Source organism: Tachysurus vachellii, chromosome 3 (genome assembly GCF_030014155.1).
Source record: "Tachysurus vachellii isolate PV-2020 chromosome 3, HZAU_Pvac_v1, whole genome shotgun sequence".
NCBI lineage: Eukaryota > Metazoa > Chordata > Actinopteri > Siluriformes > Bagridae > Tachysurus > Tachysurus vachellii.
Genome location: NC_083462.1, coordinates 36,349,098 through 36,374,563, shown reverse-complemented (window position 1 = coordinate 36,374,563; position 25,466 = coordinate 36,349,098). Strand labels below are relative to the sequence as shown.

General features: G+C 38.8%; 2 protein-coding genes across 2 annotated transcripts in view; both read right to left on the bottom strand.

Moving 5' to 3' along the window:
• The window catches only part of LOC132843573 (histone H2AX-like), a 264,980-nt gene that overhangs the window by 85,867 nt on the left and 153,647 nt on the right, over positions 1-25,466 (bottom strand). The gene's annotated exons all lie outside the window — the stretch shown is intronic.
• The window catches only part of LOC132842104 (cilia- and flagella-associated protein 58-like), a 139,584-nt gene that overhangs the window by 1,884 nt on the left and 112,234 nt on the right, over positions 1-25,466 (bottom strand). The window contains exons 14-18 of the mRNA XM_060864776.1: positions 20,023-20,134; positions 15,825-15,929; positions 5,658-5,777; positions 939-1,054; positions 27-46 (exon numbers count right to left, since the gene is read on the bottom strand). Coding sequence (XP_060720759.1) covers positions 27-46; positions 939-1,054; positions 5,658-5,777; positions 15,825-15,929; positions 20,023-20,134 — 473 coding nt within the window. The remainder of the gene's footprint in view (positions 1-26; positions 47-938; positions 1,055-5,657; positions 5,778-15,824; positions 15,930-20,022; positions 20,135-25,466) is intronic.

The window sequence follows — 25,466 nt, the reverse complement described above, 5'->3', positions numbered from 1 at the left end:
GGATTAAATACATCTTGAAGATGTACCTTGAACAGTGTTGCACCACCTGATGTGAGAAAAACTATAATTAAAAGATCGATCCTTTGGTACAGTGAACAATTGCACGTCCTGAATCAAATCTCATGGCAGTGTGAGTGATGGTGGTGGAAAAACAAAATCAAGGTCTTCCAAATAGCTTAGAGCAAAAGGTATCAATAACTACCATCAAGCCCTTGTCTCAGCCAGAACAGCTTACTTTTTAAACTATTAGGAAAAAAATATTAGCTATCAAGCTATAAATGATTCAAATAAACGATTCCAGACCTTTCCAGCAGCAGTAACATCAGGCTAAAATTTTACTCAGTTTATTAATATTATTAATTTTAAAAAGAGCAAATTACTAATAAGCTCTTATAATGTTTAGGTTAATACTTAAAGGGAATTTTATGTGTGCGTTTTCTTGCAACTGTAAGGACAGGAAATAGAAGCTGAGAGTTTGACTGATCGGCCACTAGATGTTAATCAAGCAATGCTTACCAGTGATATAAATCAAGAGGAAATGAAACAGCACCTCATTGAATCCCCACTCACCAGAAGGGCTCTTGGAGGTTAACGTTAACACCCATCTACTAAAAGGCAACAGGATCAGTGACAATTTAATTAGGCTTTATAAAGGTCTACTGCTGGCATTGTGTGAGCCGTGTAAACGTACAGCTGATAAGTCATGGAGATCAGTCATGGAGATCAGCTGGCATTGCAGTTCCACTTAATCTTGTCTCTTTTTATATTAAATTATAGCCATAATTTCAGTGCAGCTCATTTTTAATATCCCTTACTTTCCTGAAGTTTATGTAATTTCAAGAAAACTTGTACATGAAGTATGAGCATGAACCCGCACGGAAAAGGTCACTATGAATAAGTGCGTTACATCTTTAATACTTCGTTAGTCTTACTCTTACTTTTGATCCTTGCGTTTCTGCATGAAGTACTTCTTTAACTCATTGTCCAGTTGCTCAATCTCTTTCTTGTACTCCATTGCCTGAGACTTGTACATGTTGACTTCAACTGACAGCACCTGTAAACGAAACAGGGACAGTTCATACAACCAATGGGACAATCCAGAAAGCATGGTAATATTACTGTAAATGGTTTATTCATTATACTGTAATTTGGTCTTTACAAGCATGTTCATTGGGTATTTAATCAAATGTTACTCCGGGACAACTTATTTTGGGGTTTTAGTGGTGAGATGAACTAAATTCTGCATTACTTTTGACTGCTTAGAGACAATACATAATTTCATTTAACTTTAAATGTAAGAGATAAAAGCCCAAAGGGTATTCTGATATCCAAATACAACACACCAATTTCTTTACAATAAACTACATTAATACTGTACTTGCTATTGTTGATGTCTCTAGTAAGAATGGATGATATTTTTGCAGCATTGTTGTTTAATTTTTGTCTAACCCTGATGGACTTTTTCCATTATTTTTCATAAATAAAGTCAGGAAATTGGTTTGACCATGCAAAGCCTTCTTGAGGCTTCTCTTTGGTCGTTGTCTTGCGTTGAAATGTATATCTTCACACCAGAAAGTTCAGTCAGTTCAGCTCTCTTACTTTCCTTATCTTACCTTGCTGGGGATAATTAATTGTGGTTCCATGAACCATAGGAACCTGTAAATAATCAAATATACCCTTGTATATCATTAAACCATATGGTTAAGTTCATGTAGCTTTTTTCCATTAGATTGTTGGTCAGTAATTATTTCCCTCAGAACCTTTCAATCGGAAAGGACAACAAGAGCAATTTGTCTTTGGATGCTTTTTTGCAGAATTTCTATCTAGAACTTGATTGGTTTTTATGCATTCAAAAATAAAAATACATTTTGATGATGCTTACAAAATTCCATAACTGGTCCATGTTCACAGAATGGAAAGCTAAAAAATGATGAATCACTTTTTCATGTAATATGGCTTGATGCCATTTTGGCCTTGAAACGGTAGGTCTAAAATTAGTTAATTGTGTGAAGTAATGTCTTCACATTACCACTTTACTAATAAAATAGACAAACAACTTACAGTAACTGCTCCTTAATTGAGACAAATTGATTATATGTATAAATTATATTATATATATATATATATATATATATATATATATATATATATATATATATATATATATATATATATATATACATATAATCCATTTGTCTCAATTAAGGAGCAGTTACTGTAAGTTGTTTGTCTATTTTATTAGTAAAGTGGTAATGTGAAGAGTTATTACCCTGCATCAGTGTTGCTATGCAACCTTTAAAGCAACTATGTTCACGAAGGTAAATGTAGTTCCTGCACTTTCCTAAAATAAATCTCGCAATGTTTTCGACTACATTATATACCTTACAGTGTTTATCAAAATTAGTATAAGTGCACTAAAGGCAAACGACTCCGGGTAGCACCTCTTAAAAAAACATGGTCATCGCCACCACATACTACTTTTTCCTCGCTAAAAGAGAGAGCGGAAGCTAAGACCAAAAATGTGTGTTGTAAAGGTTATATTGTGTAACGTTATTTGTGCACGTGTGTAAATTACAGTGTGATGGCAAATGTCATTGTCCAATAAATATTTTAAACAAACTTATATATATAAAGAAAGCCATGTAAATCATAGGAATATCCAGAATGTTTTTCTTTATTAAAAAGTGAATTACAATTCTCTAGAAAATTGTCTTGGTCTTTATTTAACTATGAATATGCACTAAGAAATGTGATATGTACTGTAACAAATGGGTTTGTTGTGGTCTTGCTGGGATTATACTAGCATCCAAAAGACAACATATGTTGACCAGCACACCAGCATCCCAGGCTGGTCGGCCAACACACCAGCATCCCAGGCTGGTCGGCCCGCACACCAGCAACCAGCACCTCATGCTGGACCAGCATACCACCATCCCAAGCTGGTCCCAGCATGCAAAACATACCTTATGCTGGACCAGCAATGCTGTTTTTTTTAGCAGGGATATACTGTACTTAAGTATCAAAAGTAATTTTCTGATATTTAATGTACTTAAGTATTTGAAGTAAAAGTAAAAAGTAAAATTTCAGTGATTTTCGGTAGGCATAAGAGGCACTTCATCCGGTAGGAAAAATCTTTCATTCCAATGTACAGAAACATTACTTGCAAATACGGCCACGGGTGTATAACGTTATCTTCTTCACTCTGTTCACCGAGTTCACCACTATCATCAGGGTGGTCGTCTACGATAATGAGAGGTCCGCCAGTAGGTGCTTCGATGGTGGTTTCAGTTGTGCTTCCTCCTACTTTGGCAACATTACGCTGAAATAGAGCGTGTGGAGCGTAATGCAATCTAGGAGCAGTGATTCGCCAAACCTCCCTTATTGCAGTCGCACACGTTTCTTCTGATTTTATTTTGTAGTAACGAGTAACGAAGATACTTAGTGGAAATATATCGGAGTAAAAGTATACATTTCATCTAGGAAATGTAGTGGAGTAAAAGTGAAAGTTGACATAAATTTAAATAGCGAAGTAAAGTACAGATACGTGAAATTTCTACTTAAGTACAGTAACAAAGTATTTGTACTCTGTTACATTACAACACTGCTTATTTCCCCTCACTGCAGGTGAGCTCTATGTTCATAAATATTTGTACTTTTATTATACTAGTACATTTTGACCAATCATATAAGTTGTTAATCAGGACCTTGCATTATGATGGAGTACAGCTAGTGTAAGGTCATTTAACAAAAATACAGTAGATGTAGCAGTCAATTCTGTTCAGTTGAGTCTCTCTGAATCATTTTAGCAATTTCCAGCTGCTACATTGAGTGGACTCTGGCAATCATCAGGTTTCTGTTTCTCATTTCCTGTTTAAATCTGTGCTGTCTATCAAAATTAAAACTTTCATTTGAAAAGTGAAAAGGAAAAATGGAAAGATACAGAGGAAAGAAGAGTGGAGGGACTGAAAGTGTGTTTGTGTGTGTTTGAGTGTCTGTTCGTTTATGTGTATATAATGTTTAATGACTGACAAAGGCAGGTTGAAAAGAAAAAAAGCAGAAAAGGTTCCAATTGTGTTGTCTAGCCGAGGGGTCTGTCAAGTATCTGCAGAAATGAATAGGTTTCTGTGATGCAAAGTGCCTCTTCTTATTACAAAAAGAAAAAGAAGGTGGACTAATTCAGGGAGTTTAATTTAACAGGTTTATTTAGGAGCCTGCGGGGGCACGGTGGCTTAGTGGTTAGCACGTTTGCCTCACACCTCCAGGGTCGGGGGTTCGATTCCTGCCTCCACCTTGTGTGTGTGGAGTTTGCGTGTTCTCCTTGCAGGTTTCCTCCGGGTACTCCGGTTTCCTCCCCCGGTCCAAAGACATGCATGGTAGGTTGATTGGCATCTCTGGAAAATTGTCCCTAGTGTGTGATTGCATGAGTGAATGAGAGTGTGTGTGCCCTGCGATGGGTTGGCACTCCGTCCAGGGTGTATCCTGCCTTGATGCCCAATGACGCCTGAGATAGGCACAGGCTAACAGGCCTGCATTCATAATGGAGCTCAGAGCAAGAGTGCTTATGTAAGATCAGATTTAGCCATAGCCATAAAAATCTCGCCATAAAGCTGAGCCTGCAGCAGCACTTCTGAATGGGACTGAATGGGACTCCTGGGCTCATTCTCTGAACAAATTTGCTGAACCAGATTTCGTTTGACCACTTACAAAAAACCCTAGGAGGAAAACTGATCCATGAGCAGTGCTATAAAGTTAACACAAAGTCTGGCCTTAAGAAAAATAGACACATGTGAATAAACTTTTCAAACACACACTCATGTATATCAAAAACAGGAAATATTAGTGTGTGTAATATTAGGTAATTACAATTAGTTTCAGTTATTATACAGATGTTTTTTTAGTAGTAAATGATTTCCTACTAAAAAAAAGTGTTTTAGCCAAAATAAAACAAAAAGGTTGTAACAATATTGTGTTTTAAGGTGAACTGAAAGCTCTAACTGCAGCAAAGAAATTAGAAATGAGGCTTAATTTATGAGAACAACTAGAAATCGATAGAAAACAATACTTATGTACCTGTATGGTGCTGCAAAGCATTTACCCCTTATCTCCCGTCTATCTTACCTGTCCCAATATCCTGAGTGATTGTTACATTTGTTACTGTTCTTACTGTATCTTAATATCAGTTAAGATTTGCTCTAAGAGGCCATCAACCCTGTGGTTCTCTGTTGGTTTCTCATATAACATTTGTGATTATCTGTCTTTCAGAACCTACAGATTAGTGAAAGGAGATTGTTGCATCCAGGTTTCTTTTTTTGTGATGAAGGAATTAGGTCAACCAAAAAGCTACAGTCGCGACAGAAAATCCCAGACGATGTTAGTTCTAGCCGTTTGTGACCAGGCACAGGAGTTCTTAATTAGGCAGAAGGGTAACTAATTATTCATACCCATGATAGTGAGGGGTGAGCACAGAGAGGGGAAAAAGTGGGAAAATGATTTATGATCTGATAAAAGCCCGACGTTTTGAGGTGGGGGCATGAGGGGGAGTGCAGCTCAGAGTGGATTGGTTATTCCTTTAATAGTGAATGCGTAAATCATGGAGTAGGGAGAGATAAAGAAGAAAAAAATGAGAGGGAGTACAAGAAAGAGAGACTCAAACCTACCATGACCTGTTTGTTCTTTTCCTTCAGTGTTTGCTGAGTTTTCCTGAGTTGTTCAGCTGCCTCTGGACCGGGCATACGAGCTAATTTGTGCTTCAGTTCAATACACTCCTTCTCCTTCTCCTACACACACACAAAACACAGGCATACTGTACATTCACAAAAAAGTGTTAAATAATTGTGTGTTAATAAGGTACAAATCTACATTAAATGCTCCCCAGCTCCATCAGATGGATATTAAAACCCTAATTTCAGCTATGAATATTCTTCCATTAAGTATGTTCGAGAGTGTGTTCTGTGCAAACATACTCCAATAAATGAACTCTTCAGAGGACTGCTTAAGCAGACAGCCTGGCATGGCTTTCTATTTAAAATATCAAAAAATATTACAGTTCCATCTAGGCTATATTTTATTCTTATACTGTAGAGATTTTCTGTACTTATAAGAAGCTTCATGCCAAACATTAATAAATAATGTTTTCACATAAACAAATAAAAGTAACGAACACATTCTGTATATAAAATGAAAGGTTTCTCTGTTTCTCTTTATTTCTATGTTAGTCAAACCACTGAAGACTGGTTAAATGATATATCTGATAAAGGTGTAGATAAAATTAGCGTTAGGTGTCATTTAATATATGAAAAATGTAACTGCTGGCAAATTGGAAAATGATGACCAACTGACCGACCGACCGACCGATGTGGTCGTAATTGTCTTTCCTCTAATGTCAAAAAAGTTTGTGACCCTTTAATATTGACATGCAGTTTAGCCAACCACAAGGTTAACAGTGAGCACTTGTCAATACTAAAGATATTTGGACAAGCACTTGTCATTTAACTAAGTCAAACATATTCAGAAAATCCCCAGGTATGCGGCACAGCTGGAATTTAAGTGTCAAATAAACCAATTGAGGCATTATATTTCTATGAATACAGATAACACTGTAATTCAATACTTGTCAGCTCCAAAGGAATCCCACACCAGAACTGTAGATATAATTTCAGACTAGAGACAATTATTGGACTAATATAGCATATCAGAGACATTGCTTGTCATGCTTGTCAAACATAGCATCAGAGTGACAGCTATTATCAGACAGCCTCCATGCATCACTGAATCATACACATATGCCTACAGCAAATTAAGCATGACCATACAAATAATAGTAAATTGGAATGGGCTCTGGCTCTCCGTCTTTCTTGACTTCCTGGCAATGACTAAAACTTTTGAGTATTTTAATCATATGGTCATGTATCATTCACTTTTCAGATCCTGTTCTTTGTCACCCTCCTTCCTGGCATACATGCACTTACATTTCTCAACTCCATTTTCTGAAGTAGCACATCGAAAATTATCCATGTATGTAGAAACCAGCTCTAGTATTTAGGTTTGTCTTAGAAACACATTTTTAAGCCTTTTTGTTTAATGGTTGATGTTCAACAGTAAATGATTGATGTAGCTCCTCATGAAGAGCTGACTTCTTATTGACATTGTCTTAAACTAGTAACTGATTTTGCAGATGGATCTATCTATAAAAACTGTATAGTAATCCTTTCACAAAAAAGGGGGTTGAAGAGCAGTTGCTGATGTGCATCAGTCATCGGTTAAGGCCCTAAAGATTATCTATGAAGGACCTTGAATAGTACCATAGTACCTTTTTCCATGCTTCCCTGCAGAGGATGCCTAAGGTGAAGGGCATAACCCAGGTGTTCATGACACTATATGAATATTCCAAGTCTTCCAACAGATTGACTTTCTCATTTTCATGCACTCGAAGCTGCTCACTGTGCTTAAGAAGGAGGAGGAGTCCACAATGCTAGGTACCACAGTCCCTGTGGTTTAACAATATGCAAGTTGCCAGAAACCAACCAAGCCCCACGAACAGCAACTACAAGAAATGCATATGCCATAAATAAGGAGTTTCAGAATAATCCTCTCAGGCTTTCACTCAAGAAGGGTAGCAATGACCCCACAGTGGTACAACACAACTATTCATTCTATACAGATTGAATCCCAGTGATTCCACAGCCAACTATGGCCTGGAGTCAAAGAAAGCATAACTGTCCATGCTGTGTGGGTGGGATGGATGGCATTACTCCCACTCCTGTCTACCAGAAGGACACTAACTAATTGTGGTCTGCTCATGCTTTCCTTTGAGTGCTTTTCCTTTGATGTCCAGCTGCCCTGTAACATAGTATGAGCAGCAATTCAAAAAGAATGCTGTGGAGGAATCATATGAAAGCCCTCACACTTCTCAGGTGGTAGATGTTGTATGATGGGGTAACTAGCTAGAAGCTGCATGTGTGTTGACATATCCTATGAGAAGATGTGTTGTGCTCCAAAAAATGCTTGAGGAGTTGAATAAGCTCATAGATTAATCTTGTAAATAGAAACATCAAACAAAGAGCTAGGTGTTCTCTGTTCATAAACAATGGGTTAATAACAGTTGTGTGTATTCATCACTCAAACCTCATCTCCTGCAGAGCAGAGTAGAATGACAGGCTCTCTCAGAACCATGGACATTACATATTAAGGCACTCTTTCTCCTTACTGTAGGCCAGCTTAGCTGCAATGGATAGCCAGGGTGAATGACTTGAACCTTGGTTCTTAGCACTGCACCTAAGTCCCAAGACAACAAATTAAATTACCACCAGGCTCAGTCCAGAGCCCTAGGTTCAAACACCTGAACACTGGAGCTAATTTTACATTGTCTTCTACAAAGCAGTGTTTGTGCCAATGGAGTATGAGGCCTTAAGAGGACATCAGATATTACCTAACCAGTTGTCCCTTACCCTTCACCTGGTTCTAGTGGTTTGACATACACCCCTGTATTACCAAGTGGGCAGTCAAGGTCACAACACCACAACTCAGATTAGTTTAAAGGTACAGGGTAAAAAACTGAGACTGGGTACCAACCGACCCACACCAGTTCAGTACCGTGTCCAGCGACTCTCTAAACAGTAGAGACAGGCAAAAAAGCTAATTTACTTTAGAGTACCAGCATTTGGCAGACGCCCTTATCGAGAGCAACTTACATTATCTTGTTTTGTATTTTTTTAGACAATTGAGCTATTGAGGGATAAGGGCCTTACTCACGGGCCCAAAGGTGGCAGCTTGGTGGACCTGGGATCGAACTCACAACCTTCCGATTGGTAGCCCAACATCTCAACCACTAGGCTACCACACGCTCAAACTATAATTCAAGATGTATCATAATAGGATTAAAACTCCTTGGATGGAACACTTTCTAACTACACCCAAAAGCCCTATACTTAACGAATTTCTGAAACATAAACCATGCACATTTTAGATATGATAAATAAATTGTCTAAATAATAAAATTGTAAAGTTTAAAAAAAGACACTCTAACTATCATGGTAAGATTATAATTTTAAAATCAACTAGATTTATAAAGTTCGTCGAGACAAAATTTGATGTTGGCTTTAACGGTGCAAGTATTCGCAAAGGCCGGTGCTTTTTCGAGGCGAGTGGACATAAGGGTCAGTGTTACTTTTGGAGTCAAGTGGACAGAAAGATTGTGAAAATTACTGGACCGCTAGGATGCCAATACTTTTGGAGGCGAGCGGACATGAGCATGTGACGAGATCCGAATACCCGTGAGGCACTTCCCCTCATTGTGCTGGGTGTTTTGATATGTCACATGTCCATGTTGTGCAAATTTTTTATTTTCACATGACGTCACGTGATGTAATTCTTATTTTGGGGCGGGGCTACACGTGACGTCACGTGACGTGACCAAAATACACGTGTGGCAGTTTCCCTCATTGTGCTGAGTGTTTTGATATGTCACATGTCCATGTTGTGCTAATTTTTTATTTTGCTTATTTTGGGGGCGGGGCTACATGTGACGTCACGTGACGTGACTAAAACACGCGTGAGGCAGTTCCCCTCATCGGGCTGAGTGTTTTGGTATATGACATGTCCATGTTGTGCTAACTTTTTGATTTAGCTTATTTTGGGGGCGGGGCTACACGTGACGTCACGTGACGTGACCAAAACATGCGTGAGGCAGTTCCCCTTATCGGCCTGAGTGTTTTGATATATGACATGTCCATGTTGTGCAAACCTTTTGATTTTGCTTATTTTGGGGGCGGGGCTACACGTGACGTCACGTGAATACCCGGTGGGGTGCCAATACTTTTGGACAAAAGTGACTACTAAGTGTTTTGACATTTCATATAAAAACTGCAGTCATTATGGAATTCTACTTATTATTATACTGCATAGAACAGTATTTTGGGGGCGGGGCTACACGTGACGTCACGTGAATACCCGGTGGGGTGCCAATACTTTTGGACAAAAGTGTATTGACTGGGGGCCAATACTTGTGGAATCATTGGATTGATAGTGTGGAGTTGATAGTTACATGTATTGAGAGTGTGCTTTACATCTACAGAGAGAACAAACGAATTTTAAGAATTCCCCATTCAAGTCTATGGGAAAAACAAAACCCTTTGAGCTTCCGTAGCGGGAATTCCGGAATTCCGATTGCTTATAAAAGTCATAGCACACCTGTCCTCAACGAGCCGGTCGAATTGACACCTCATTCATGGGTCTAGGACAAAAGCTGCGGGACAAGTTACGCACCGAAAAAATGTCCGGAAGAAGAATAATAATAATAAGTATGCAGAATAACAATAATGATGCTTTTCAAGCACCATTAATAATAATAAGAATAATAAGTATGCAGAATAACAATAATGATGCTTTTCAAGCACCATTAATAACTAGATTTGTAAAGTTCGTCGAGACGAACTTTGATGTTGGCTTTGATGGTGCAAGTATTCGCAAAGGCCAGTGCTTTTTGGAGGTGAGTGGACATAAGGGTCAGTGTTACTTTTGGAGGCAAGTGGACAGAAAGATTGTGAAAGCTACTGGACCGCTAGGGTGCCAATACTTTTGGAGCAGACATGAGCATGTGACGTGATCCGAATACCCATGAGGCAGTTCCCCTCATTGTGCAGAGTGTTTTGATATGTCACATGTCCATGTTGTGCAAATTTTTTATTTCGCTTATTTTGGGGGCGGGGCTACACGTGACGTCACGTGACGTGACCAAGATACACGTTAGGCAGTTCCCCTCATTGTGCCGAGTGTTTTGATATGTCACATATCCATATTGTGCAAATTTTGGATTTTCACGTGACGTCACATGACGTGACCATAACACACGTGAGGCACTTCCCCTCATTGGGCTGAGTGTTTTCATATATGACATGTCCATATTGTGCTAATTTTTGATTTCGCTTATTTTGGGGGCGGGGCTACACGTGACGTCACGTGACGTTACCAAAATCCACGTGGGCAAATTCCCCTCATTGTGCTGAGTGTTTTGATATGTCACATGTCCATGTTGTGCAAATTTTTTATTTCGCTTATTTTGGGGGCGGGGCTATACACGTGACGTCACGTGACGTGACCAAAATACACGTGAGGCACTTCCCCTCATTGGGCTGAGTGTTTTGATATATGACATGTCCATATTGTGCTCATTTTTGATTTCGCTTATTTTGGGGGCGGGGCTACACGTGACGTCACGTGACGTCACGTGATGTCACCAGTATACCCGGTGGGGTGCCAATACTTTTGGCAAAAAGTGGCTACTGAGGGTTTGGACATTTCATGTCAATACTGCAGTCATTATGGGATTCTACTTATTATTATACTGCATAGAACACAGGAGAGAAGCCGTGCCTGAGCTCTGCGCACGCTGCGTGTGTGAGAGCTTAGAGGAATTTTAGGAATTCCCCATTCAAGTCTATGGGACGTTCCATCGTCGACTACGGGAAAACCGAAAGTTCCGTCGGAACACCGAGACAAAAACTTCGTCCGAGTAAACTTCGTCCGAGTTTGGTGTAAATCGCTTGAAAACTTGCCAAGTTATAAACCTCCAAAGTTTATAATGGAAGTGGATACGAAAAAAGGCCACTTTGAGCTTCCGTACCGGGAATGCCGGAATTCCGATCGCTTAGAAAAGTAATAGCAACAAACTTCAGACCAGGGTCTAAGACATATCCGAATTTGTTGCATGTGGCTCGAAAGCCCTAGGAGGAGTTACTCTTGATAAATTTTTGTCTAAGAAGAATAATAATAACTAGAACGGTACATTTCCTGAAGAAAATGTGAATGGTGCTTGCACGTGGCAAGTTCCCTTCATTGTGCTGAGTGTTTTGATATATGACATGTCCATGTTGTGCTAACTTTTTGATTTCGCTTATTTTGGGGGCGGGGCTACACGTGACGTCACGTGACGTGACCAAAACACGCGTGAGGCAGTTCCCCTCATCGGGCTGAGTGTTTTGATATATTACATGTCCATGTTTTGCTAATTTTTTATTTTTCGCTTATTTTGGGTGCGGGGCTACACGTGACGTTACGTGACGTGACCAAAATACACGGGGGCCAGTTCCCCTCATTGTGCTGAGTGTTTTGATATGTCACATGTCCATGTTGTGCTAATTTTTTATTTTCACGTGACGACACGTGAAGACACGTGACGTCACGTGACCATAACACACGTGAGGCACTTCCCCTCATTGGGCTGAGTGTTTTGATATATGACATGTCCATGTTCTGCAAATTTTTGATTTCGCTTATTTTGGGGGCGGGGCTACACGTGACGTCACGTGACGTGACCAAAATACACGTGGGGCAGTTCCCCTCATTGTGCTGAGTGTTTTGATATGTCACATGTACATGTTGTGCAAATTTTTGATTTCGCTTATTTTGGGGGCGGGGCTACACGTGACGTCACGTGACATGACCAAAATACACGTGAGGCAGCTCCCCTCATTGTGCTGAGTGTTTTGATATGTCACATGTCCATGTTGTGCTAATTTTTTATTTTCACGTGACGACACGTGACGTGACGTGACCATAACACACGTGAGGCACTTCCCCTCATGGGCTGAGTGTTTTGATATATGACATGTCCATGTTGTGCTAATTTTTGATTTCGCTTATTTTGGAGGCGGGGCTACACGTGACGTCACGTGACGTGACCAAAATACACGTGGGGCAGTTCCCCTCATTGTGCTGAGTGTTTTGATATGTCACATGTCCATGTTGTGCTCATTTTTGATTTCGCTTATTTTGGGGGCGGGGCTACACGTGACGTCACGTGACGTCACCAGTATACCCGGTGGGGTGCCAGTACTTTTGGCAAAAAGTGGCTACTGAGGGTTTGGACATTTCATGTCAATACTGCAGTCATTATGTGATTCTACTTATTATTATACTGCATAGAACACAGGAGAGAAGCCGTGCCTGAGCTCTGCGCACGCTGCATGTGTGAGAGCTTAGAGGAATTTTAGGAATTCCCCATTCAAGTCTATGGGACGTTCCATCGTCGACTACGGGAAAACCGAAAGTTCCGTCGGAACGCCGAGACAAAAACTTCGTCCGGAGTAACGTCCTAAAGAACCTGTCCGAGTTTGGTGTAAATCGCTCGAAAACTTGCCGAGTTATAAACCTCCAAAGTTTATAATGGAAGTGGATACGAAAAAAGGCCACTTTGAGCTTCCGTACCAGGAATGCCGGAATTCCGATCGCTTAGAAAAGTAATAACAACAAACTTCAGACCAGGGTCTACGACATATCCGAATTTGGTGCATGTGGCTCGAAAGCCCTAGGAGGAGTTACTCTTGATAAATTTTTGTCTAAGAATAATAATAATAATAATAATAATAATAATAATAATAATAATAATAATAATAATAATAATAAGCTTATAAAGGAAAACAGAATGTTGGCTTCTACAAAGCCAACATAATAACTAGATTTGTAAAGTTCGTCAAGACAAACTTTGATGTTGGCTTTGACGGTGCAAGTATTTGCAAAAGCCGGTGCTTTTTGGAGGTGAGTGGACATAAGGGTCAGTGTTACTTTTGCAGGCAAGTGGACAGAAAGATTGTGAAAGCTACTGGACCGCTAGGGTGCCAATACTTTTGGAGGCGAGCGGACATAAGCATGTGACGTGATCCGAATACCCATGAGGCAGTTCCCCTCATTGTGCTGAGTGTTTTGATATGTCACATGTCCATGTTGTGCAAATTTTTTATTTCGCTTATTTTGGGGGCGGGGCTACACGTGACGTCACGTGACGTGAACAAAATACACGTGAGGCAGCTTCCCTCATTGTGCTGAGTGTTTTGATATTCACTTGTCCATATTGTGCAAATTTTTTATTTCGCTTATTTTGGGGGCGGGGCTACACGTGACGTCACGTGACATGACCATAACACACGTGAGGCACTTCCCCTCATTGGGCTGAGTGTTTTGATATATGACATGTCCATGTTGTGCTAACTTTTTGATTTCGCTTACTTTGGGGGCGGGGCTACACGTGACGTCACGTGACCTGACAAAAACACGCGTGAGGCACTTCCCCTCATCGGGCTGAGTGTTTTGATATATGACATGTCCATGTTGTGCTAATATTTTGATTTCGCTTATTTTGGGGGCTGGAGCTACACGTGACGTCACGTGACGTGACTAAAACACACGTGAGGCAGTTCCCCTCATCGGGCTGAGTGTTTTGATATATGACATGTTCATGTTGTGCAAACTTTTTGATTTCGCTTATTTTGGGGGCGGGGCTACACGTGACGTCACGTGACGTGACCAAAACACGCGTGAGGCGGTTCCCCTCATTGGGCTGAGTGTTTTGATATATGACATGTCCATGTTGTGCAAACTTTTTGATTTCGCTTATTTTGGGGGCGGGGCTACACGTGACGTCACGTGACGTGACTAAAACACGCGTGAGGCAGTTCCCCTCACTGGGCTGAGTGTTTTGATATACGACACATCCATGTTGTGCAAAACATGATTTCGCTTATTTTGGGGGCGGGGCTACACGTGACGTCACGTGAATACACGGTGGGGTGCCAATACTTTTGGACAAAGTAAAAAAGAAAACAGAATGTTGGCTTCTACAAAGCCAACATAATAATAATAATAATAATAATAATAATAATAATAAGAAGAAGAAGAAGAAGAAGAAGAAGAAGAAGAAGAAGAATAAGCTTATAAAGGAAAACAGAATGTTGGCTTCTACAGAGCCAACATAATAATAATAAGCTTATAAAGGAAATTAGAATGTTGGCTTCTACAAAGCCAACATAATTAAAATAGTGTCCAAAAGTGCAAAATAGAGATTAGACCTACCTCAGATTATTTTCTGTTCAAATGCTCAGTTATTCTCTAAAGTGAAGACACATAAGAGCTGCACATTCCATTTAAACTTGTGCTTTATAATTCTATTACCTTCCCTATTCTTTTGAGAAGTGCTTGTAAAAGCCTAGAGAACACTGACATGCTGCTTTCACAGTTGTAGAATATAACAATAGCTTATAAATTAACCTTGCAAAAAATTGGTTCCACTCCATGTTTCCCTCTATTTCACAGTAAACAATATCAACAACTATAGCTTAGCTAGCTGACTTTGCTGTATTGCAGCTGTATATATTTCATGCTATAGACTTTATACTTTTCACTGTTACATCTTAAGACCAGCATGTTTTCTCGTAAGTGTAGTGGACACTGTGGTCTGTCAATGAATGAATTTACATCTTTTGGATTTTCCTTAAAGAAACTTACAGCTTTGTGGTTATCAAAGACAAATGGAAGAATAAAAAATCAACAAAAGCTTGATCCAGTTCCTGTTTAGAATGCTTAAGCTATGATCAATTGGCAGAGTTACATTTCATTATGCCATTACGCTTTCACATAAGCTCAGCTTTGGCATAACTTCAGCTTTTATCTGAGCTTTAATAGCGTATTCACAGATGTCACAGTAGGAATGAATCAAAAATGGAAACTGTTCAATATTAAAAACAAGGACAAACAAGGATGACCATGATCAAATGGTCATAAATAAATTTTTGTTAAAAATACACTGTATAAGATTGTATAAAACCAAAAGAATTTTCCTGGTTCAAGATGACATATTCCTAAGTAGTGAATAGAAACTGAGTGTTTAATAAAGATGTTCTTCTTTAGAAAGCTTGTGACAGAGAGAGACTCTTCGCAAGGCCTTCGCAAATCGATTCTCTGAGTGACCCGACCCCACAAGTGCTTGATGAGTCATCAGCAGCCAATTGGACGTGACAGGTTGAATGGGTTAAGAATGAAGGCAGGATGTTTACCTTGAGCAGAAACTCTTTCTTCGCTACCATTTTGGCTTGGTCCATCAGGCGCTGCTGAAGAGATTGAGTCTTCTGGATCAGCTCAAAGGTGCATGGGTCACTCCCCTGCAGGGAAACCATTTAGAGGGAGAAAAGGAAAAGAGAGACAATTATAGAAAAGGAATCAAAAAAGAGCCAAGGAGACAGAATCTCTGCCCTTAAATGTGGTGCCTTTAAGGCCATTTTCCATAACCTCAGTTTCTCAAGGAGCTGTGAGATAAATGTCTGATGTTTTCAACTATCAGAAGAGAACTAAGAACACGTATTTAGGCTAAGGGACACTAATAGCAACTTACACTAGGTGTCTTTATTTATGATCAACAATCTGATGAAATGATCTGATGCATGAGAGTATGATGCAATTTATGTCATTCAGCAATAAATTGTATGTTATAATGTCTGCCTGGGCCATACTATAAGATTTAATGGCTAGCCTTTAATCATCAATGTCCCTACAGAAAATAAATAAATAAATAAATAAATAAATAAATAAAAATTGTTAATTGTATATCTTGCTATTATTCAAATAATTAAAAAAATCTTCCACAGACAGTTCTGTGCTTGTGACTTAATTACCATATTTTCCGCACTATATGGCACACTGGATTATAAGGCACAGTCTCAATTACGGGGTCTATTTCTGTACTTAATCCATACATTAAGCCAGTGGTCTTCACTATTTTTTCATGTGAGCCACACTGATAGGACAAAGTCAATAGGAGAGCCACTTTCACCGCAAAGTATGCCAAGTTATTCATTCATTCATTCATTCATCTTCTACCGCTTATCCGAACTACCTCGGGTCACGGGGAGCCTGTGCCTATCTCAGGCGTCATTGGGCATCAAGGCAGGATACACCCTGGATGGAGTGCCAACCCATCGCAGGGCACACACACACAAGTTATTCAGTCTTAATAATATTCACAATATTGCAATACAATAATTACTTAAAAATCATTCTTTATTATGCACCTGTCAAGGGTTCGATCCGTGAAGGACAAATAAAAATTCATCTGTCCACTTTTCTTGAAATTTTCTATGCTCATCTTGTATGACTCGCACCTTTCTTTTTTTAGCAGGCGCGGACTCTCCACAACCTCCGTCTCCGTCTTCCTCTCAAGTTGCGGATGATGCATGCTCCCCATCAGTTACCTCTTTTGTCACTGTCACATTGCTTTGTTGCTGTTCATTTTGTGCACAGGTGTTATGAGAGCCATGAGGGCTCCCTCTGCTGGCCTGCAGAGGATTTGCTGCACTTTATCATCAGGACTCTATTTCCCACAATCCATTGCACCACCAACTCAGCACACCTGTTTCTTGTTCGTAATCACCTGGTCTATTTAAGCTCACTCAGAACTCTCTGATGGCGTGAAGTATTGTCAGCCTTGTCTGCATTCTGAGTGTATTATCGGTTCTGTCTATTGCCTTGTTTTGACCCTGCTTGTTTTTCGTGTTTATGAGTGTTTGCTACCTGCCCTGACCTACGCCTGGATTATTGACTACTGTTTTGGATTTCCTTTGATGATGTTGTTTGTCTGTTTGACCCTTGCCTGTTTTGGATATCGCCTAATAAACCAGCATTTGGATCTAACCTCTTTCACGTGCATGACAGCGGGATTGTTTGATAAGAAATCGATCCATTTTTTTAGTCCGTGTGTACGCAAGTTGTTAATTAGCATGAAACACAAACTAGTTTCTATTGCGCAGAATGCAGTGAGTCAGTGAGTGAGTCAAATAATATATAAATATATTATTATTTGTAATAGAGCACATTCGTTTTTCTATGCTTCCCTGATTGTTTTTATTGTTTTTGTTATTTAAATGAAAAATAAATTTTAACCACATGATCATATCATCGTATTATTTACTGCCATGCGAGCCGCATATTAAAGCCTGGCGAGCCGCAGGAGGCTCGCGAGCCGTGCAATGAGTAACACTGCATTAAGTGCACCGTATTATAAGGCGCATGCTAAAACATACGGTCTACAAAAAAAAAAGATAACGGAACTGAAACAGTGAGTTTAGTTTAACTTTATTCTACTATTTAACAAGACACACATTATTTTTTAATCTTTAAATTTTTTAATCTTCTCCCACAAATCCATCAAAGTCTTGTTGTCAGGTGGCTGTTCAGCAATGATGCCGGGTTTGTGAAAGCTTGGACAACATTTAAAGCAGATACCTTAGCCCACGCTTCACCCGGCCACCTCGCTTTGTTCCCACGGAAACTCTGTTTCATCTTCTTAACTTGGCGCAGTTCATTTTCTTGCTTCCTCCACTTCCGAACCATAGATTCACTGATGTTGAATTTTTTCACAGCTGCTGTATTCCTATTTACAACTGCGTAACTGATAGCCTGTAGTTTGAATTGTGCCTCATAAGCATGTCTCTTCACTGGTGCCATTTTCGGGGGTCCCAAACAAACGGTGTTTTGCAGGTAAGTGTACGTACTGTACGTATTACGTAATGTTCCCTGATTGGTTTATCGCTGCCAGCGTACGTAGTGTACTTATTACGTCCCTGTGTTAGCTGGAAATCGTCCGACAGTCAATCAAGCGGAGTGCTTACCAAAGTTGCACAACAACATTTTTACAGATTTTTGGAACTCAGTGCACACATAAGGCGCACCGGATTATCAGGCGCACACACGATTTTGGGGAAAATTTAAGGCTCTTAGGTGGGCCTTATAGTGCGGAAAATACGGTATGAATTACATTCAAGTATTTTAGTTTATAAATGTTAGAAGTATAACATCTAAATTGAGTTACAATTTATATGAGACACAGTCTCAATCTACTCCTCCCTGAATAATGATTTGTTGTATATGCTATTATGTATCAATTTAAGAAATGCTGCTGCAATCATAAATGATTCATCCCCAGCTTCCTATTTATGCTTCCAGCACACCAGGACTATAATGATTGTATTTATATTCCTACAACAGTATATTGTCATGATTTATAATGGCCCTATCTGGTGTCACCCAGAAGATGTGATGTTCCATTGTGAGTGTTGGTTCTACTTAAGGTTTCTTCCTCATGCCTTCTCAGGGAGTTTTTCTTGCAACTGTCACCACTGGCTTGCTCATTAGAATCTATTTGATTCTTTAAAAGGTCTATTTTAAAAAGAATTTTTAATTTAAAATCACATGAATATTCCATTTATAAAATTAATTTACTATTTAAAATAATCTGAACCATTGTGGTGGCAGATACAAACAACCCACAGATAACTGATACATAATTCACATACAAACACACACACATACATATTTGGCATATATATAAATACGACCATTCTGTTCACATGCAGCAATCCTGTCTCTGTGTATCTTTGATAGCTTACAAAGCTACACCATTACATTATCCTAAACAGGATCATTAAAAAAAAGTTCAAGACTAGGCTGAAATTAGGAAAACGGAGGATCCAGTCTGCCCCCATATTAGTTAGTCATTTGTCCTGTATTCTGAGCCAGGCAATTAAGTTGTAGGAGGTCATGCCTCCTACTCCTAGAGAAAAAATGAGAAAGAAATGGATAGAAAATGTGACATAAGATGTTACATTTGTTAACTTTGCATCATTAGTAAAGCATAAATGTTGTGTTGGCCTATACAAAGACACCTTTACTGATTTACACATGATTGCCTCCTCAATTTACTCGTGGTTGCCTCCCAGTAGAAACTGGTTCGCTGATATTATTTTGTGAATTGTTAGACCCAGAATCCATAAAGCTATATATTATGTAGACGGGACAAAAACAAATGATAAGTAATGGGGCTTGAAGGGTTTGTTGATGTGATGCATTAGTAGGTCATGTGACCAAATCATGTATTTAGGCTTTATTTGATAAAATGGAATTTGATAAATTTACATCTGTAAGTGTAGTTAAAGTATGTTGATAATTCTTTTAAATGTCATCTATATTTTACTGTTATGGTCTTATTTTGGTTTTGCAAGAGATGATAGAAAAGACAGATAACTAAAGTCCCTCCAAACTGAAATTAGGAATCCATAGGAACCTGTTAGTTCAGACAGGATGTATATAACCTGTAATATTTTTATACATGGTAAAAGATAATTTAATCTCAGGACTCCACTCCCTGAAATACTCCAAGCAGCCCAATCTGAACAGGGCTTTATACCAACATAAAGTACACACCTCCAGTCTTCTCCAGCGATGAACATTCATGGGATTTTCGAGCTCTTCTTGCAAGCTTTTACATCTTGCTTGTTCCTTAAGCAGCTCCTTTTGAATGTGGTGCACCTCACTCCTATGGACAAGACACAACAGAAAGACATAAGACACACATCTACTCATCAAAACCAAGCAAAGGCCCAAACAGCACAAAGATTAGTGTTAAATTATGCAACAAACATCACAATGATCACTCTCTGTACCAGTTAATGTTATATTACTGTATATAATATAATATTTGCTATACTGCCATACGAACAAAACAAAGCAATACACTATAACTGCGCCCTGAAAAAAAAAGGCAAGAGAAATATGTAACATTTTCATTAATCTGATAGCACTTTAAACCTTGCAAACACCCAAGCGTGCTCTCTGCAGCACCCACGCATACATACATACACAAACTGGTGACGTTTGATGTAAATGCAATGTCGTTCGGCAAGAGCCTTTGACCTGCTACAGTGGTATTTCACTCTGCAAATAAACATCGTGAAAGCTCATCTGACAACTTATTAGCATCAGTGGCTCGGTAATAGCTGCTGAAAAAGCATTAAACTACTTTTTATCATCAGGAAAATGCCACAGAGGCCAAAAGGGAGAAATAAATTCTCTACTTGGTGAAAAGAAGACTATTTACTTTTTATAAGGAGGTGGTAGAGAATTTATCACATCAAAGTTGGATAAAGAGAAAGAAGCAGCACATCTGGTAAATAAGCTTGGCTGTAAAGCTATCTAAAAAGACATACACTAAGTCCAAAATGATATCACTGATGGAGCCAATGCACACAAAAAACAAATGGACTTCATAGTGAGTTATTAAACCTATTCCATCCTCCATCTCCCATGCTAGAGTATTTTACTAAAGCACATATATACTCTACCTCTACTCGACAAACAGCAAGTATCAGAGTACCATATACAAACCAATTGAGTGGCAAAAATATGTATTTCCCATTTAGTCATTGTGTATGGAGAAGTTCCCACCATGAGCTGATGAGAGAACGATGAAGATAATGTGTAGCTCATTACCGGAGTGCAGTGGAACTATTAGTATTTGTATAATTTGATTATTTTAAGATAAAACTAAAGTGTGTATAGCCCAAACAAGAAGGATATTTTACATTAAATCAAATATGAAGCCTTGCACAGCCACTTCACTCATGGAAATGAAGAGAAAAATGAAACATTTGTGTGTACGTGTGGTGGAAATTTCTAATCTAAAGATGTTTATAAGGCTTTGTCCTTCTATGCTTTTACCTTGTATCTGTAGTAACTAGAGACTGACATTGTCGTCGGTTGTTTTCTTAAGATTATGACAAGGGCAGTAGGGACTGGAGACAAGTTGTCGGGAATTGGACAAACAACTTCCAGTAAATCTTCTAGTAGGCCTTCTAGCGGACCTTGGACTGGTCAAGATTAGTTTGATCAGGAGATGAGCATGCGGTGATTTTGAGCCAATGATTGATAACGTTTTTGCTTTTACATATTTTGTTTACTTGAGTTCTGTCTATAAAACCTTGATGTAATCAATGATGGTGGCCCTTCAACTCTCATGCTATATGCGGAGTGTTGGGTCCTGCTGTGCAGCTAAGCACATTAAATTGTGAAACCTTTTTTAGTCTTGCCCGTGTCTACCAGTGTGATACTTTATACTTTAAATCTCTCAAACCTCAAAACTTCCACGATATATGTAAGTCAGCTAGTGTTTTTCTGTTCCCGGCCTTAATCATGGCCTTGTGCTGTCATACTTCACTAAATGAATGAAGTAAATTTTTCACTTTTTTTTTTGCATCAGGAGTATCTGCCATACAAATTATTTTAATGAGCTGTAACTACGAGATTGATAAGGTATTTAATCAAGCCTATTTACATAACCTTATCATTTATGTTACAGCTATAACATACCATAACCCGCAACTTGTGCTCCGAAGCAGAAGTGCTTGATATTAAAGAAGGTCTAAATTCAGGAAGAACACAGTGGCCTACAGCCTGGTACTCTTCATTCACTCTGGTCTAACCTTCATAGATAAATAATGTCAATTGTAGCAGTTTGAAGGAAAAAACACCTAAGGAGAGTTTATGAAACTGAGGCTCTAGGTTGCTTGGAGAAGCATCCTTGCAAAACTGATACAATAATCAACCTGATATTCACACACACTCTGGGAACTCTATCTGTCTGCCTGTCTGTCTGTATGTATGACTGTCTATCTATCTCTGTGCCACAAAATGGACTCCATAGAAGCATTTATTCACCAAGGACCACCCAATTGGCTGCTGATTGACATTTAAAGCAACCAATCACAATTTGTTAGCATCAAGTTTATGGACTTGAAAATGTTAAAGTTTACAAAAACTACAAAAACAGGCTGGTGTGCAACCTTAGATCATTCATTAAGAATGTCATGAATAGTAATGAGTCTATACTGTGTACTGTGCATAATTTGGAAAAAAACAATGTTAAGCTGATACTCATAAGAACTTATTGTCACAGCTGTAAACACAACAGTTTTTACAATGAGGGAAGTAGAGCATCATGACAGTTTTGTTTTGAGGTGGACTGAATCCAACTGATCAGATGACGACTTCGGAAGCGTTTCCAAATTTTCTATCATATGCTTCAGACATTCAGCCAATGGTCTGTAGGCATAGCGTCTGAGGCTAGCTATTCCCTAACACCAGTGTTTTCTCTTTGCTATTTTGCCCTTGGTCCACCATTAATTTTTCCCCAGTTTCATTGTACTGGATCTCAGAGGTCAGAAGATTGTTATCACACTGTGCAGCCCAACCCTGGATAGGGTCATAACAGGAGAATTGACCTCAAACTTTTATAAGTTTGCAAACTTGAGCCCTGACTAATCTCCAATCTCCATTTCAGATATATAATTTAGACTTGCATATCCATATTCATGAAAAGTTTTTTGCATATTCTTGAGTTTTCTTGAGTTCTGTTGTTCCACTGAGTCAGAGTCACTCTGTGTTTTCTTGAAACTTGTCTTTGCCTATTTTTATTGCTGAACTCTTACGCTAGAGCAGAGTGTCAGGATTGAAATGGCTTGTGATTTTAATTTAAACATGGATTGTTTGAGCATGACTTGCAGGAACATATCAATACAGTCGCACACCAAATACATCTTCATACTTGGAATGATATTCATATAATAATATTCATATATATATATAATACAATAATATTCATTTTTAAACTAAATGAACAAAGCATAAAAAATTTGCTTTTTCGATCATTTCCTCATCGATGAACCAAACACAAGGGGTCTTGACATTTAGTATCTAGTCCTATAGAAGAGATGCTGTGTAAATTTGTGATGTAATTTCATGAACATTGAACATTTTCTAGAAACTGAAAAGGACTTATACAATTAAATAATTTAAATGGTGCTATCAAATCATTAAAAAGCAGCACGATCTATATGATCCCTCCCCAAAAATAGCATCATTGGCCAATTTATCAACATTATGGACAAGTGGGATATGAAATATAACCAATAAAGAATTCTAATTCAATAATTCAAAAATGTTTAATAAGAAAACTGTTGAAGTTATTCTGTAGTATATCCCATTGTTGTTTTATTGTCTTATTTAACTAAATAATATTTTTATATTGGCTTTTTGTTTTGCACTTGCTTTGTTGGCTATGAAGATAATTTATGCATTTTAATTGCAGTGTTGGCAAACTGCTTATTTTTCAACCATCAACGCTCTGGCATCAGAGGCAAAAACCTACTAAATACATCACTGCCTCCAAACTGAAAAGAAGTCATCTATCTTTCCTTGTCAGTGTCATTATTCCTTTTGATATTATAAATAAATCAGTGTAGGTGAGGGCTGGGGAGTTTGGGAGTGTATTCCGTTAATATTTCTAGTATTTCAGCTTTCATTTTCCATCTACTCTTCGATCTGTCATTCAGTTTCAAATCGTGTTCACCTTGAAATGCAGGGAAACTGTGAAGCAGAAAGAGCGACTGAGAAAGAAATGTGGTTGGATTGATTCATTGAGAATGACAGGGTTCGTATGACTGCCTTAAACTTTAATCAACACCTTTCCAATGTGCAAAACATAAGCGTGTATACACACACACACACACACACACACACAATCAATAAAGTGGCATAGAAATTAAAGTGTGTGTGCTGAAAGAGATTTGATTTTTTGTTGTTGTTGCTTTTTTTGCCCTGACCTCTTTCAACAGAAGCAGCAAGAAAAGAAGAGGAGTAAAATATGTTTTTGCATATTGCGGAAACATCAATTAGAAGCAAAGAACCGTTCTATTATGCCATTTAGCCGACTCCCTTACCCAAAAACAACTTGCAATTAAGCGTATATAAAGGCAATTGAAAGCAGAGCAATCAAGCCTGAGCAAATACTGGAAAACACATTTGCTGAACCCTCTCCTACTCAGCCTCCTTCATTGAACCAACATCAAGCACTTGCTCTGAGGACATCAGAGTTTGAAGATTTTAAAGAAAGCTCTCTGTGTGTGTGTGTGTGTATGGTGGTCATGCTGACCAGAGACAGTTATGATCACTACAAGGTGCTGTCGGAACTTAGAGCCCGTCTCCAAGTCGGCACATATCAGGGTGAATTATACTGATATACTTTATAATACTTTTATACTATATAATTGTTACTTAAACTTAATTTACTGATAGCACTAACATTAATACGAATTAAAACAATGGGAAAGCTCTTCAGACCTGGATGAGAATAAGCAAACTTCTTTATTGTGGTCAATCAGCCAACAATTCTCTAAGAGAAATTGCCAATTTGAAAGTAACAAAAGAAATCCCAAAAACCCAAGAAAAGAAAAAGCATCTTCATGAAGAGCATCGGCATGCAAAAACAAAAACCCTCAGGACGGTCCTGCAAAGTGACGGGATTTTTTACGCATACACCTTTGGTCCCAAAAATTCTCCTCTATATATACGCTTCCAAGCGCCTCCTTATCGGTTCCCCTCCTCACAGACCCATTTCCATATCACCTTATCATTATGTCACCTTATTTACCGGAATCATCTCATATGTTTTTGTAACGTCCTGTTCCTTACAATCCCCTTGTTTTTCCTTCACCTTTTACCCATATGCCCATTTATGGATTTTCCTCCCCTTAGTTCCCCGGGGCCCAGGTCCGGAAGCCCAGGCCTGTGACCCTGGGTCTTCTTCGTTCGACATAACAATTATATCTAAACAATAATTTTGTTATTAAAAGTGTGCTCAAAAAAGAGCCTTACCCCCTGGTTGAAGTTACATTTGCCTCTAAGTTATTTTCCATGCCAGACGTCCTGAAGATTAATCCTTCATTCAACTGCAATGGGTAAGTTTCTCCTTTGTTATTTTCTTCTATACATGATTTTTAATAATCATAAGCCACTCTATGAGTCTGATTTTATGT